Raw genomic sequence first — 15,482 nt, forward strand, 5'->3', positions numbered from 1 at the left:
AATGCTGCCACGCCCACGCACAGAGCAAAGGAGGCTGCCCGCCCCGGCACCCCGTTCGAAGTCTGCTCGCCATATGTTGCCAATTGAGGCGAAAATCGAAAAACGCGTCTATGCCGGGATTGTTTATGACCCTAGAGGCTGCACGAGTGCTTGGCGAAGGGGCTGCAGAGGCGTGGCAGGCAAGTGCCAGGTCCTTTGGCAGGACAACAACAACTACAACTACTACTGGACCTGTCGCCTTTTAATTATGGCTCGCAAATTATTTTCGAATTTTTCATCAAGCTGCGGAAATAAATGTTGACTGCAATTTCCCTTCAAACAGGACGCCAAAAGGATTCGAACCATATTTTTCCCCTTTTTACCTGTACTACCAACTGTTTTTTTATATTTATGTGTATATATGTATGTATTTAGCTGTTGGACGTTGCTTTGACGTGACCTAAAAAATTATATTCACACTCACTTCACATCGTCAAGTAGAATAAAGCGACGCGGGCGGAACTTTTCCTGGAGAGTGAAGCTATCCAAGGGACTTAAATATGCACACCAACTATATACATGCAAATATATATATATATATATATATATATGTGTATCTGTCTGTATATACTCATTAAAATATATGTTCCACTTGCAATTAGAGTTTGTCATTTGGCAGCGTGCGAGTTAATCCAGACATTCGGATATTGTTAACAAGCTCGCATCCAGCGCAGACCACAGATTTTATAAAGTTATATATGTATATATGTATATATATATAGAATATATTTGCTTTTTCAGGTCTAACTATGTCTGTGCCTCATTAGCTCTATGCATATTACAAATTTTCCAATTAGAAGTCATACTAAAAGTCAGTTAACTATGAATACTCAGAGAAGAGACCAGACTCTAGAGACTAGAGACTAGAGACTAGAGACTAGAGACTAGAGACGAGAGACGACAGACTAGAGACTAGAGACTAGAGACTAGAGACTAGAGACTAGAGACTAGAGACTAGAGACTAGAGACTAGAGACTAGAGACTAGAGACTAGAGACTAGAGACTAGAGACTAGAGACTAGAGACTAGAGACTAGAGACTAGAGACTAGAGACTAGAGACTAGAGACTAGAGACTAGAGACTAGAGACTAGAGACGAGAGACTAGAGACTAGAGACTAGAGACTAGAGACTAGAGACTAGAGACTAGAGACTAGAGACTAGAGACTAGAGACTAGAGACTAGAGACTAGAGACTAGAGACTAGAGACTAGAGACTAGAGACTAGAGACTAGAGACGAGAGACGAGAGACTAGAGACTAGAGACTAGAGACTAGAGACTAGAGACTAGAGACTAGAGACTAGAGACTAGAGACTAGAGACTAGAGACTAGAGACTAGAGACTAGAGACTAGAGACTAGAGACTAGACACTAGAGACTAGAGACTAGAGACTAGAGACTAGAGACTAGAGACGGGAAGACGAGAAGAAGGAAGAGAAGAAGGAAGAGAAGAAGGAAGAGAAGAAGCAGCTATGTCTGTATATTTCATAATGGTTCTTCCCTCTTGTAAGAACTGAAAATATTTAGTCTGATTACCTTTCAGGTACCGATCAGATTGAAACTTAGTTATTCAAAATTATTTATGTAGCTCGCTCGTTATGAGCGAACCCATCTCGAGCCGTGGGCTACGGTTCCTTTACAACAGTGTTCTCTTGACAACATCCTGTTTGGCAGCCCTCAATCTGGGCCTGGAGAAGCAGCCCTTCGCCATGGGCGCCTGTGCGGTGGGCGGAGTCGCTGCTGTGGTGGGCCTACTGCGAGTCGCTTTTGGCCCTGCAGGTGGAAGTGCGAGCCAGCGGCAGCGGGGAAGCGAGCCTGAACTGCTCATGGTGAAAAATGTTACCCAAGGCATGTTGGAGCTCGTGCCCCTGCCACTGGTGAACATGGAGCTGTATGCGCATTCGCTTGGCGTGGGCCCAGTTGTCTTGGCGCATGGCATTTTCGTGGTGCCTCTGCTGCTCGATTTGTATTGTTCGATGGTGAATCATCGCAAGGATTGTGAGTGGACTGAGTCGGCACGAAATCTCTCCATGCTGGGAAATATCGTATCACTCGGGTTTCTATCTGTCAGGGAGAAAAACTTCATTTACATGCGCATGACCTTGACCATGCTTGTGATCAGGTTTTATCCGGTGATCATGGATACCACGAATGAGGAAACGGGCGAAGATTTGATTGTCTGCGGCACAGCTTTCTTCTTCTATATGTTCGGCAAGGTGGCTCAGCAATGGGCGGAAGAATAAAATTGATCTTCAATCATCAGCAAGCCACATTGATTTCACACTATTCCCAATTTCCCAGAGTCGGAAATGTATGTTGCTCAATGGCTGTAGGCTGCTCTTCCTGGATTCCACCTCATACTTGGCAATTTGGCTCAAATTTTGGAGAGCGAATACCTTTCCATATACCAATTAAATTCTATCAATCAGTCTATGACTTGCACCGAATAAAATTTACCTTCATTTATCTGCAGTCTATCATTTACACTCTCTTTTAACAATAGGAATTGTCTGCTCAATCATTATCAATCTTTCTAACTGGCCTCTCAACTCCAGAAGTGGCCTCAGCACTGCTTGAATAAACATCACTCAATCATCATCAATCCCCCATCGACTGTCGGCAGCACTCTAAGGCTTCGATTCGACTTCGAGTTCACCAGAATTAGCTTGACTTGTATTGAATTACCTTCAAATCACCTTTTCAATCGTTGGTCATGTTTTTCTAATTGCCAAACACGCATTAAAAATTACCCTCAAGCCAACTCCTAACTCACTTATAGGGCTTTACCTCGTGTGTCATACAAATTTGATATACCCCTATGAGTTTCGATACGGCTGGCTGACTGATTGATTGACTGCAAATCGAAGTGGAAGTGGAACTCAAAGAAGGTGCTAGTTGATAGCAAAGTAAAGTTAACAGAAATTTTCTTGATTGATCGATTGATATTATTTTAGGAAGATTAACTTCATTTAATGACACAAAAACAATCTCAGATATGTCTAACTGATCTGTGTAAAATTTGCATATTTTTATTTTTTATATGAACAAATTGTTTATTCTCAATGATTGACTGATTGATTGACTGTGTTTGAGGCATGAGCATGAGATTTTTTAGACATTGCAACGGCGTATATTATCTAATATATATACTCTCATGTAGAAGAAACCTTATGCTATTGATGTGAACAATTCTGCTGAATCTTGTGGACTAGACTGAACTAGACTGAGTGACTGATTGATTGATTGACTGACTGACTGACTGGTTGACTAATTATTTGATTGACTCACTAAGTAACTTAAAGGCTGAACATGACTTACTGAATATGATTAATTATATAAACTAAAAACTGACTAATTGATTGGCTCAATCAAGGACAGACTACGCCAGCGATTGATTGACTGATTGCCTAACTAACTAATTAATTTACTAACGAACTGATTGACTGTTTGTTTGAGTTTGACTGAATGTCTGATTGACTGTTTGATGAATTGAGTGAGCTGAGCAATGGATGGATTGATTGACTAACTAACTGCTAGATTGATTGACTGACTGAGTGAGTTACTAGCTGATTGAGTAACTGATAAGCTGACCAATTGACAAATTTAAATTTCATAAATTTTAATAACTGTATCTGAAATCAATATTTGATTTGAAAGAAACGCAAATACTTTGGACGCCAACGCTAAGAGCGAAGCCATCAATTTTTTGTAAACATTTAGGAATTTGTGATAAAAAATATATTTGAGCACCTTTTCATGCCCTTTTTTAACCGAATTGTATTGGCATTTGGTAAAAGGTCCGTTTAATCTAAGACCCAGATTCCTAAAGAGCTTTGCGTGTCATTCCAGTGGCTGTTCCAGAGGCTGTGCGCTCCGCTTCCATGGGGCTAACGATGCGGATATGCAATGGCAGTGGCAATGGTAACACTTGAGCATGCCAAGCACGTGCCACGCCCCCTGCCAAGCAACCGCCACGCCTCCATCCCAAGCATAAAGAAAAATAATAATTCAACTTTATTTGTGCCACATACCTAGGCATGTGTGGGCGGGTGGGAGAAGGAGCCTTCCCTAGCCACCCTACCACCCTCCCACCCTCACGCTCCTTCTCACTCGCTCTCTCTTTCTGTGACTTCCCACATAGTTGTAGCTGGCAGCTCGGGCAGCTGTTCCTTGTCAACACCCAACAACAACAGCAACAACAACGAACCATGGCAAATTTAATCGAAAGCGTGTAATTGACCTCAGCAAATGGCACGAAGGCGGCCGTGGGTGTGGGGGCGTGGCTTTGTCGAAAGCTTAGCCAGCTGCCATCAAATCATTATCAGTTAAATAAACGACAGCGCCAAGTTAAAAAGATAACGAAGTCGTTGCTGTTGCTGCCGTGTGGCGACACCAACATCAGCAGCAGCAGCAGCAACAGATGATATCTGCTTCAGCAATGCGCCAATGTGCCACATCCTCTACCCTCCAATTGCCCCCGCCCCGCCACACACACACACAACCACCCCCAACTCCCTCACTTACAATAGACAGACGTAAGCCGCCGTCGTTTTATGCTAATTCAAATGGAAATGGAGCCAGTCAGCAGCTGCTCCTGCTGGCTATGTGGCTAGAGCTGAGCCAGTGTCACGACTCAAGGCATGTACAAATTTTTGTGGCATTCATTTGTTGTTGTTGCCAGCTGAGTTTATGTCGAATTTTATTTTTTATTTTTTATATATATGTTAAATTTTTTTAAGTAACAAAAACAAAATAAAGTATTAATAAATTTAATGATAAGAAATTACAAAAATATATTTAAATTTCTTTAATGTTTTTAATCATTATTATAAAATGTAAAAAAAAATACGAAATATTTTCAATTTTATGTACAAAACTACAATTTTTAAAGTTTAGATTCTACATTCTAAAATTAAAAATTCTCAAATAAATTAATTCAGAATATATTTAAAAAAAAAAATAGCAAAAAAAATAGAAATAATAGAAAAATAAGTAAAAATATAAAAAATATATTTTTAAATATATTGTAAAAATAAAAAATAAAAAATAAAAAATAAAAAATAAAAAATAAAAAATAAACATAAGATTCTAAAATAAATAAATTGAAATTACATTACTACATTCTAAAATTAAAAAATTCTCAAATAAATTAATTCAGAATATATTTGAAAAAAAAATAGAAATAATAGAAAATTAAGTAAAAATATAAAAAATATATTTTTAAATATATTGTACAAATAAAAATAAACAAGATTCTAAAATAAATTAATTCAAATTATATATATTATATATAATAAATTAATTCAAAACATATATAAAAAAAATAGCAAAAAAAGAATAGATATACAATTTTTAAAGTAAAGAGAAGGCAGCAAAAATCGATTTAATTTTAAAGAATACATATTTTAATATAATGTAAAAATTAAAAATAAAAAATAAATATGAGATTCTATAAATAAATTAATGCAAATGATATATGAAAAAAGCAAAGAAATAATAATAAAATAATTTAAAAAAAAAAACAATTTTTATAAATATAAATAAATGTTTTTTAAGTCAATACAATACTGAATATGATAATATATATACATATATATCTTTGATCTCACTTATTAATCGTGCTCGTGCCTTGCTCTGTCTAGCTAGAGTCACGCCCATCTCTAGTTCCGTGGCTTTGCCAGTGTTGTCAACGACCGTTTGCCGTTTCATTATATGCGACTGGGCGTGGCTGCTGGCGCCTTGATCGGCCCGCACTGATAGCCAAGCCAGAATCAGCAGGAATAGAGGGCAGCCAGGCAGCTACTACATACGCGTACGTAGTATGCAGATGCGTATATGTACTGAAGGAGACCCCAACTTGACTCGACTCGACTCGACTCGACTCGGCATTCCTTGCAAGGCAAATTCGCCATGATTTTCATATAATTTCCGCATCATAAAGCTGCGAAAGTAATTTTCCACTCGAAAGCACAGAAGGCATAGCCAGCACACAGAGCCACAGCCGCAACCAGAGCCAGAGCCGTAGCCGTAGCCAGTCTCAGCCAAAAAAGTGTGAAAGACTCAACTTTAACAGGCCTGCCTGAAACTCTCTGTGTGTGGCGTATTTTGGGTCTTGTTTTTGTTGCCACATTTGGAACATTTTGTGTTGTCACCTTTTTAAGAAGCAGGAGATGGGGGCAGGAGCAGGGAGCAGGGAGCAGGGAGCAGGAGGCATGCAAATAAGAGCAAAAATCAAGAGCTGAGATTTCTCAGCACATTAAATCGACAGGCGAAGCTCTTTAAGGCGCACATAAGATTAGGCTAAGCAGCTGGGCACACACACATACACACACACACACACAGACAGTCAGGGAGTGGCACAACAAATTTCATTATGCCGCTCACGTGCGAGACAACCAAATTCACTGCGAAATAAAGAAAAACCAAAAAAAAAAAAAGAAAAGCTAAGCTAAACTGAAAAGCAAAAGAGGAGCAGCCAAACAAGAAGGGGCAGAGTGAGCGAGAGAGAGAGAGCGAATAAAGCATATCGGAAGGAAGCGGCAGTTGGCAAAGCAAAACACGCACAAAAGCTGCCAGAAGGAAGCGGCGCAGGAGGAGACGACAAAAGAGGAGTCGCAGCAGCTAAAGCAACTCAGTCAATGCCCGCAGCGAAAGCAACAAAAAGAACAGCAACAAACGACAAAGTAAACACACAAAAACAAAACAAGCCAAAAACTCTAACATAACAACGCCTGGCACGCCCCCTACCCCTCGTCCACCTTCGGGCCATGGCCTGCTATAAAAATGCCCAGCACCAATTTGGAGATAATTGAACAGGTGTAACAACAACAACAACAACAACAGTAACTCGCCCCGAATGAGCATCCTTTGGCCTGCTCGCAAATAGAACTGTACTAAATGCCACGCCCACCTCGCCTAACACTAAAATTGGCCTATTTATAGTTCCCATATGATTTCGTTCCAGGACCATAAAATGTTTAAATAGTTTTTAAGGGTTCGTTTTTATGTCGAAGTTTATCTCTGCTTCGCTCTGGGAATGCTTTATTGCGGCCAGAGTCGACTTAGTAATCGCAATTAGGATGCCCTTTATGATATATAGTATATCATCTGCATAAGGAGCTGCATAATATGTGCGGCGATTCGCTGGAGCAACTTGGGGAGCTGCTAAGCATGTTGAAGGGATTTTAAATGATTTAGGGCTCGCTGACAGCTCATAAGTCTATTAAGCTTCTATATAGACACACACATGCATGCCTGGAAGCATGATATATTGACAGCATTATTATGGAGTTTTCTCCCTAGAAACGAAAAGGGTGCTACGAAGAGCTCTTAAGCTCTGACAAATTTTATAAAAGCTTTTTCTTACGAAACTCAAAAAACCATCTAAAATACTTTTTGATTCTCAAAATCTTGGCAATATGAAACTAAGGAATTGCTATTTACTAAAATATTCTTTTACTATCTATAGAATGGGAATTTGATTACTCACTTATGAAGCAAAAGAGTTTATTAGTTTTGTGTAATGTTCGTCTTGCTCTGCGTCCGTCTGTGTGTATGAACGGAAAACATTTCGGCTATTTCGAATGAAGTTAGAGCTTTGAAATTTTGAATATTTACTTGTGGGTACCTTGATCTGATAATGTGCTAAGATAGGCCTAATAGAAGCGTGGCAAATAGTAGACTCTCCTCCATGAGATTTACCAAAGATAATTTAAATGTTTTTAGACTAAGAACGAGTATTATGCAGTCGGTAGCGACCGACGGCAACATTCTTAATTGTGTTTATTTTGAAAATAGATAAATTTATGTCTTAAATGGGCAGCATTAGAATTTGCCTCAAAGAAAAGTTCTTACAATGAAAAATAATAATATGAAATAAAATATAAAAAAAGATTTAAAAATTATTAAATATAAATTATAAATTAAATATATATATATATATATATATATATATATATATATATATATATATATATATATATATATATATATATATATATATATATATATATATATATATATATATATATATATATATATATATATATTTTTTTTTTTTTTTTATATATAAACTAAGGCTAAAAAGAAACTTCAAAGTAATAATTTCATTTATTTCAGATAGTTTTTCAAATTCATTTAAATATATTTCTTATAGCAACTCAATGAATTCGATGAGTGTTTCTCACAGTCCAGATTGCCTCACATGCTCTTCGAAAAAAAGTAAATTCAAAGAAGAAAAAAATTTAAATATATTAAAGTTAAAAGAAAAAGTGCCTCGAGACGCTGCGCGAAACGTTGGGGATTTGCGAGTATGCAAAAAAAAAGAAAAGATAAAGAAGGTTGTATAAAAAATAAAAAAAAAAGAAAGAAATCTTTGGTCGCAAGTGCCTGACTAGCAGACACCCTAAGCACTCTGCAGCCGAAATTTCAAACACGCTATGTTCGGAATAGCCAATATATAAGATGTGAAAGACATAATTCGGAGTAAAATATGTCAAACACCTGATGATGATGTTGATGATGATGTTGAGAAAATAAACCTAAGTAAATGAAGTCAAAGAAGTGATTTGAAGTAAAATATGTCAGCGAGCGAGATTCGGAGTAAAATAAATGTTAAGGACAAGATTCGGAGTAAATATATTAATGACAAACTTTGACATTTAACAGGTATATATAAAAAACGTGATTTGGAATAAAAAATGACAACAAAATGATTCGGAGTGAAATGTGAAAAGGTCAATATTCGGAGTAAAATTTGAAGAAAAATCTTTAAGAATAGAAATAGCAACGATATTCAGACGGTCTTATTCGGAGTAAAATCATCAAGAGATACACCGAAATATCTCTGAATCTCGCATGACATGTTTAACTCGGAATTATTTTGCAGCTAATTTTCTCCGAAACTCGAGGTCTCCGATATACATATTCCATTGGCCGTCTGCCGTCTGCAGCCTTTGATACGTGGTCTTTCTGCCATTGGCCACGCCTCCTTTCGCCCCGTTACATACAGTTGAGCGTAAGCAGTATACCCTGATTTCGCATTGTCAATGGCTTCAGTGGGTATGACATAAAATAAAAAGAAAGGCCGTACAGAAAAGTTTGTTGAGTTAACAACTCCCGAAAGAACTTTTGGGGTATTTAGCGGCAATCGATTTTCGTTGATTTTGGCCCCAGGCTCAGCCCCGACTCCAGCTCCAACTCCAACTACAACTTCCAGCTCCAACTAGGATAGCCAGCTATAGCTTCAGCTGCAGCTACTCGTCCAGGGCTGACCTTTCAACCTTTTGCGGCACGTGGCGTTGCCTTTCAGTCATCAGCGACAGCAGCAGCAGCAGCAGCAGCAGCAGCAGCAGCAGCATCTCATCATCATCATCATCTTGGATGTCTGTAAAGTTTATTTAGGCAACGCTTCGGCTACACTCTTCAATTTTATAGCAACAAATTTGCATCGTAAAAGATACCCAACCCACCGCCCCCTCGGCCACACCCACAAACCAGACGATAAAAATACAAAACGTTTGTTTAGGCATGCCCCAATGACTGCCACACACACACACACGCACTCGCCCACACACACACACCTATTTAGACCCAAGCCCCAACATTTCTGGCATCCATAAACTAAGGACAAAATCGTAAAAACTGAGCAGTTCATTTAAATTTTTAATATTTTTCCCCATTCGAATCTCTCACTCTCTCTGCCTCCTCCCTCTCCCTCCCTCTCTCTCTCTCTCTCTCTTCTGTTTTATATGCCCCTCTTATCTGGAATCGTTTCGTTTTAAATTTATGCCTTTTAATTAAATAAAATTTACCTAGATATTTCTACTTACAGTTCTTCTTCTTCTTCAACTTAGACTTCGACCTCGCCCAGATATATGAACTTAATAATATCCCCATCAAACGTAGATATTTTCCTTCATTCTGAGCAACGATTTCTTTGCTTTATTTTGAGACGTTGCACGTAACCTTTCGCCCCAATACCAAAGCTTTTCGAGTTTTTCCTCTAGTTATACCCTGTAAAATGAGAATATCGATAATTGGGCGTATTGCGCAGTCGTATGGATATAGAAAAGAAAATGTGGAGTTTTTGAATATGTATCATAGTATATACGTCGCCTTCAAAAGTATCGATAATATCGATAATTATCGACTTTCATCCTTTTATAGTCTCTATATAAATATAGTCTCTATACAAAATAAATCACATATGGTACTTCTTTTTCTTTCCATTCTCCCTCAACCAGTGTTTCAAATCGATAAATATCGATATTTTCTAGTGGAGTTTATATGTATGACGAAAATCTTAGACTTGAAATTTCAAAGAATACCTTCTTTTGTCCAATTAGCACGTATTTGAACTGGATTTATCTTGCTCATTACTTACATTATCGATAAATATCGATTTGATATGATATGATAAGAAAGAGAACTTAAATACAAAGTTTTATGGCTTTTTATATTAATTGTACAGATAAGATAGTTGAAGCTAATTATTTTTACCTGACATCACTTCTCAATCCTTATTTTGTTAGCGATAAATATAACATTTTTTATTTAGTTATGTTAGGCATATTTCAGACCCGACTATCACCAACTTATCCATAGTGTCTCTGTCTCTCTCTCTCTCTCTGCTCTGTTTACAGGGTATCTGCTCGTTTTGCACTCTCGATCTTGCTTCTACTTGTTATTGTTGTTTATTCAGCATCCTTTGCCGAGCATCTGTACACGCACTCAGGATTTATTTTCACATTTATATGTATGCGGGCGGGGTATTGGGGACTGGGTCGCGGGGGACAGAGGACGGCGGGACGCTCGCGGCTATGTAAATTTTTCAGTAAAAATTCACTTCGTGATAATGGATTTTCCATGTCGCATACATCGCAGTAGCTGTCGCAGTCGCAGCCGCAGTTGACGTCGAGCCCCCAAGCCCCACCTCAAAAAAAAATAAATAACAGCAGTCGCCCCCATCTCCATACGCCTGCCAGTGACAATTACCCTGGCCCCCAACCATGCCCCCACTCTAGCCACATGCTGCAGCATGATAGATGGCAACTCTCTCTCTCTTCCTCTGTCTCTCTCGCTCTTTGTCTGTAGGTGTTTGCTGGCAAGTTTAGAGCTACTTGGAAGTCAGATATATCAGAATTCATATGTGTGGGGCTGTTTGTGTGTGACAAATAGGCAGCACTCAGATTTCAAATTTATTTTCCATTGTCCTTGTTGTTGCTGTTTATTGAGCAGAAATTTTAAAATTCGGCTAGGTCTCAATTAAAGTGGCAAGCCGCAGCGAGCACGCCTTGTGCAGGCGACGTGCGTACGCTCTCGCGCTCGCACACATACTGCCAAATAGTACCGTTAGCTAGCATGGCATTGCCAGAAGCAAACAGAAAATCAAAGAGAGCGCGCTCTTTACTGAATCGCTCTCTTAGTCAAATAGCTCTTCGTCTGCTTGTTTGCCGTTCTTTTTGCTTTTGTTGATTAACAGCTTCCTGTTTACACACATTTGTTTGTTTGTTTTTGTTTTTTTGTTTTTATTATTATTAAAGTTACATATGAACTTAATTTATAATCAGGCCTGTGCCCGAAATCACTTTCACTGCGAAAATTTTAAAAAAATTTACTCGATTTTTTTTGTTTCTTTTTTAATATATGAAAATTTGATGATTCGTGTATGCGTGTGTGTGTTGTTTGTGTGCAGTAAAAGTGAAAACCGGGCACACATTTGCTGAATGAATCTGTTTTTGTTCTCATTTGTTGTATAATTTGTTTTTAAATAATTTTATTTTATTTTTTATTTTTAATTGTAATCAGTAATATTAATTCTTTTTATATATTTTCTTTTTTTATTTACTTTGAATCGCCCGCTGTTCTTCTGCTCAGACTGCCCCGCCCAAAAGGATTTCGCCGCTGCTACTGCTGCTGCTCCTATTTCTTGTTGTTGTCGTCCTGCTAATGTGTGTGCCGTGTCCTGTCCAAATTGTACGTCTAATGTCAAAAAAAAAAAAGAAATGAAAGAAGGAAAACCCCAACCAAGTCGGTGCCAGGCCATGTGTTATACAATATCCATCCATCCATCCATCCATCATTTTAGGCTTAGTTCGTTATTTCATAAATTAACAAATTTAGCTAAGTAGTTGTAGTTTTTGTGGTTGTTTGCTGGGTTGTTGCTTGATTGGATTGTTTATCCGCTTCCGCTTCCTGCTTCCTGCTGCTGCTCCTTGCTGCTTGATATCGACTCGTCCGGCGCTTGCCCTCATTTGTCTCCCCCACCCGCCAACTGTTCATTTTAACAATATTCGTATGCATTAACAATTGTTAGTATTACAATACATAAAATGCATCGATATTGTTTTTCCTTTTTTAAACAATTATTGGTAGTTTGTTTTGTTTTGCTGTTGTTTTTGTTTTGCGTTTCTTATTGTTAATTTTCAAAACGGCTTGCCATACAACTTTTACTTCTTTTTTTCTTTTTTTGTTTAAGTTTTTTTCTTTGCTTTTTGTTATAATGCGGTGTAATAAGATGTGTAAATGTTGGTAAGCTGCAATTTTGGTGCCGCTCGCAAAAACAGCTTAAAGGAAATAATCTGGTGTTCTTCGCGTTACGTGTGGCTCGCCGCGTCTCGGTGCGGGATCAAATTGTAGGCTGAACCGAAGAAGACAAGAAAAAAGTTTTTGGTTAGATTACGATTGAATAGCCAGCCAAATAGACTATAAACGTACAATGAAAATTTAAGTGAATCATCCAGTTCCATGAGTGCCGCCTGATTACCGCATCTATAGCAATAATTGGGCGCTGAGAATATTGTGACAACGTTGCGATCGTGACACCAGTTATAGCCCTCCATTACCAGCTGATGTGCACGCGAGACCAATGTGAGGCCGTTTGTGTTGTTGAACGTTTCCGATATATCCTATATGAAAACATATATATACATACATTAGTTAAACTGTAAATTAGTTTAAGTAATTCAAGCACTTACCTGTCCAAAGGTGTAGCCCGCTCCACGTGGCGAAATGCCCCAGCCACCCCTATCATCGGGATCGGACCAGAGCAAATCGCACATTGGCCCCTCATGGGGCACCTCCTGCAAGCGATCCAATGCCCGTATATGATCCAAACTATCAATTGACGGACTTAGGCCGCCATGCAGGCAAAAGATTTGGCCATCGACCAACGCCGTTAATGGCAAATAGTCAAACAAATCGGTAAAATACTTCCACACATTCGCATTGCCATACTTGCGCAGGCATTCATCGTAGAAGCCGTAAACTTGTGTTATCTGCCGCGATTCGTGGTTGCCGCGCAATATGGTGATGCGCTCACGATAGCGGACTTTAAGCGACACAAGCAGTGTGACCGTTTCTACAGAATAGTAGCCACGATCCACATAATCGCCCATAAATAAATAATTTGTATCGGGCGATTTGCCGCCTATCCGGAACAGTTCCATAAGATCGTGAAACTGGCCGTGCACATCTCCACAGACTGTGACGGGGCATTTGACCTCCTGCACATTGGATTCCTTTGAAAGGATTTCCTTGGCCTAAACAAAAATTGATAGAAATTGATTAATATTTTGTTTTGGTTTTCTATTTTACTTAATTGAAATATGTCTAATAAAGATTAGATATGATAACAACTGATAGTATACTATAGTATGTATGATATATTATATATGCAGCTGTGTAAGCTCGGCTAACAACAGATATCTTGACTCACGAGATATTTCAAAGCTAAAATTTTCTAAAAATTACCTTAAAAAAAAAAAACAAATTTCCTAGCGATGATATTAAAAAAAAAAGGAAAATAGATATATTTTCCAAGTTGGCTACACTTGATATCAAGTCTTTGTGTTCAACACAAATATATATATATATGGTTTAATATATATGATACATATATACACATATATTATATATACAGTTTATATATAAGCAAAGCTACTTTAACTGAAATCGTATAGATATGACTTATTTATTTAACATTTTTATTTGTGCTTTGACTCCATTTTCTTTTAACTAGAATCGTAATTGTCCACACCAGTGAGTTATCAGTATTTTTGTTTATAATATGCATTTGGTGTAAAACATAATTTTGTTTGTTGCGTTGAGGAATGAGGAATGACATGTGAAAGATATGTTTCCGGGTGCGAAGCGCAACAGATTTATGTGAGCCAATTTCATTTAAGTTTTTTTTTCTTTTAGCCATATTGCCTTGTCGGGTGTGGTGTGTCTGGCGTCCGCTTCCGCCAGAATAGCCTATGAGTCTTTTTGGCATTACGATGCGTGAAGAACAAGAGTTTAGAACAATTGGGCACAACAAAATATTTGGGTGACGCAAACATAACCCCACTTCTAGAGGCACTCGATATCGATGTTGTGCCTGCGGCTACAGTGAAATCAGCAAATTGAAAATAATTGATATCGATGCGCGTTTTGCCGTGAATATCTATACGCGTGAGCTTTTCATTAATTTGTTTAATTGAATTCAATATTGTTGGGGAAAAAACAACACACACACTCACACACCGCTTTTGATAGGTAGAACAAGTGTGTGTGCGTGCGTGTGTGTACGCTTGTATGTCGAATACATAGATACATATTCTAAGAGCACACACCAACGCACACAAAACATTAAGTAATATTTACTTAAGACGTGTGACGCAGATACGGACAGCCGGACAATTCGCAGGGTCGTTGCAATTTTTGTTTTTGTACTACTCAAAAACAATTACGCACGTTTGCCATTATCATTAACTAAACAAATGCTATATAATGAAATTTACAAAAGAGGGAATAAAACCGAAATATATTCTCGGCTAGGCGGCACACATCGATTTGTCGCAGTCGCACATACACGCAATGCTTATTGGCATCCTGCTCGCACGCACGTCATGCAAAGCGGCGCTTGGCTGTTGGAATTTATCAATATGGCGACGCATCATGATTCATGAGCGAGAGAAAAATACGCACACCATTTGCAAAAATTACAGTGCCGAGGCACACACAAGCGATGATGAAAATTATTTTTAAATCATTTTCTACGTGGTATAGGGGCGAACTGGCAACTCCTTACCTTATCGCAGAGGGTGCGAACTTGTGTTTCTGTCAATTGATTGCATTCGTTTAACTGCTCAATCCATTGATCTAGATCTTTTGTTGTTGCTTTATCCTCCATAGCAGTTGTTGGAGGAAAAGTCTCGTCAATCTTTGTCGACTCAATTTTGACGGCTTTTTTTAACGACGGGGGATTGAAAAATGTGTATGCAGTGAGTTGCTAGCTATGTGCTACACTTGTTTCTTGAAATTTTGCTCAAAATGCTGAAGCAAAATTTCGTTGCTTTTAACTTTTTCTCGTATTTTTTGTTCACAAAAGCGACGACGACACGAAGTAAAATACGAAGGAGAGACTGAAATGTAGAGATGAATGATTAATTATTCCCAATGTAT

At 38.2% G+C, this 15,482-nt stretch overlaps 2 protein-coding genes across 2 annotated transcripts; one reads left to right on the top strand and one right to left on the bottom strand.

Moving 5' to 3' along the window:
* Window positions 1-1,582: 1,582 nt before the first annotated feature.
* On the top strand, window positions 1,583-2,478 carry LOC111602503. Its single transcript, XM_023319578.2, has one exon. It carries the CDS (start codon window positions 1,634-1,636, stop codon window positions 2,276-2,278), a length of 645 nt encoding a protein of 214 aa, XP_023175346.2. The 5' UTR covers window positions 1,583-1,633; the 3' UTR covers window positions 2,279-2,478.
* A 9,507-nt stretch (window positions 2,479-11,985) lies between these two features.
* LOC111602517 (serine/threonine-protein phosphatase PP2A) lies at window positions 11,986-15,480 on the bottom strand. Its single transcript, XM_023319600.2, has 4 exons — window positions 15,109-15,480; window positions 13,013-13,576; window positions 12,753-12,943; window positions 11,986-12,675 (listed from the first exon to the last, which is right to left on the bottom strand). The coding sequence occupies exons 1-4, from the start codon at window positions 15,208-15,210 to the stop codon at window positions 12,603-12,605; spliced, it is 930 nt and encodes a 309-aa protein (XP_023175368.1). The 5' UTR covers window positions 15,211-15,480; the 3' UTR covers window positions 11,986-12,602.
* Between the last annotated feature and the right edge of the window lie 2 nt (window positions 15,481-15,482).

The sequence above is a fragment of the Drosophila hydei genome, unplaced genomic scaffold (genome assembly GCF_003285905.1).
Source record: "Drosophila hydei strain 15085-1641.00,03,60 unplaced genomic scaffold, DhydRS2 tig00000172-arrow-pilon, whole genome shotgun sequence".
Taxonomy (NCBI): Eukaryota; Metazoa; Arthropoda; class Insecta; order Diptera; family Drosophilidae; genus Drosophila; species Drosophila hydei.

What these genes read in the sequence shown, in the direction of transcription:
- LOC111602517 (XM_023319600.2), bottom strand. Translation starts at nt 15,210, where the DNA reads ATGGAGGATAAAGCAACAACAAAAGATCTAGATCAATGGATTGAGCAG. An exon ending in TTCGCACCCTCTGCGATAAG is followed by an intron (nt 13,577 to 15,108) that starts GTAAGGAGTTGC and finishes ATTTTTGTTTAG; the next exon opens with GCCAAGGAAATCCTTTCAAA. An exon ending in CGGGCTACACCTTTGGACAG is followed by an intron (nt 12,944 to 13,012) that starts GTAAGTGCTTGA and finishes GTTTTCATATAG; the next exon opens with GATATATCGGAAACGTTCAA.
- LOC111602503 (XM_023319578.2), top strand. Translation starts at nt 1,634, where the DNA reads ATGAGCGAACCCATCTCGAGCCGTGGGCTACGGTTCCTTTACAACAGT.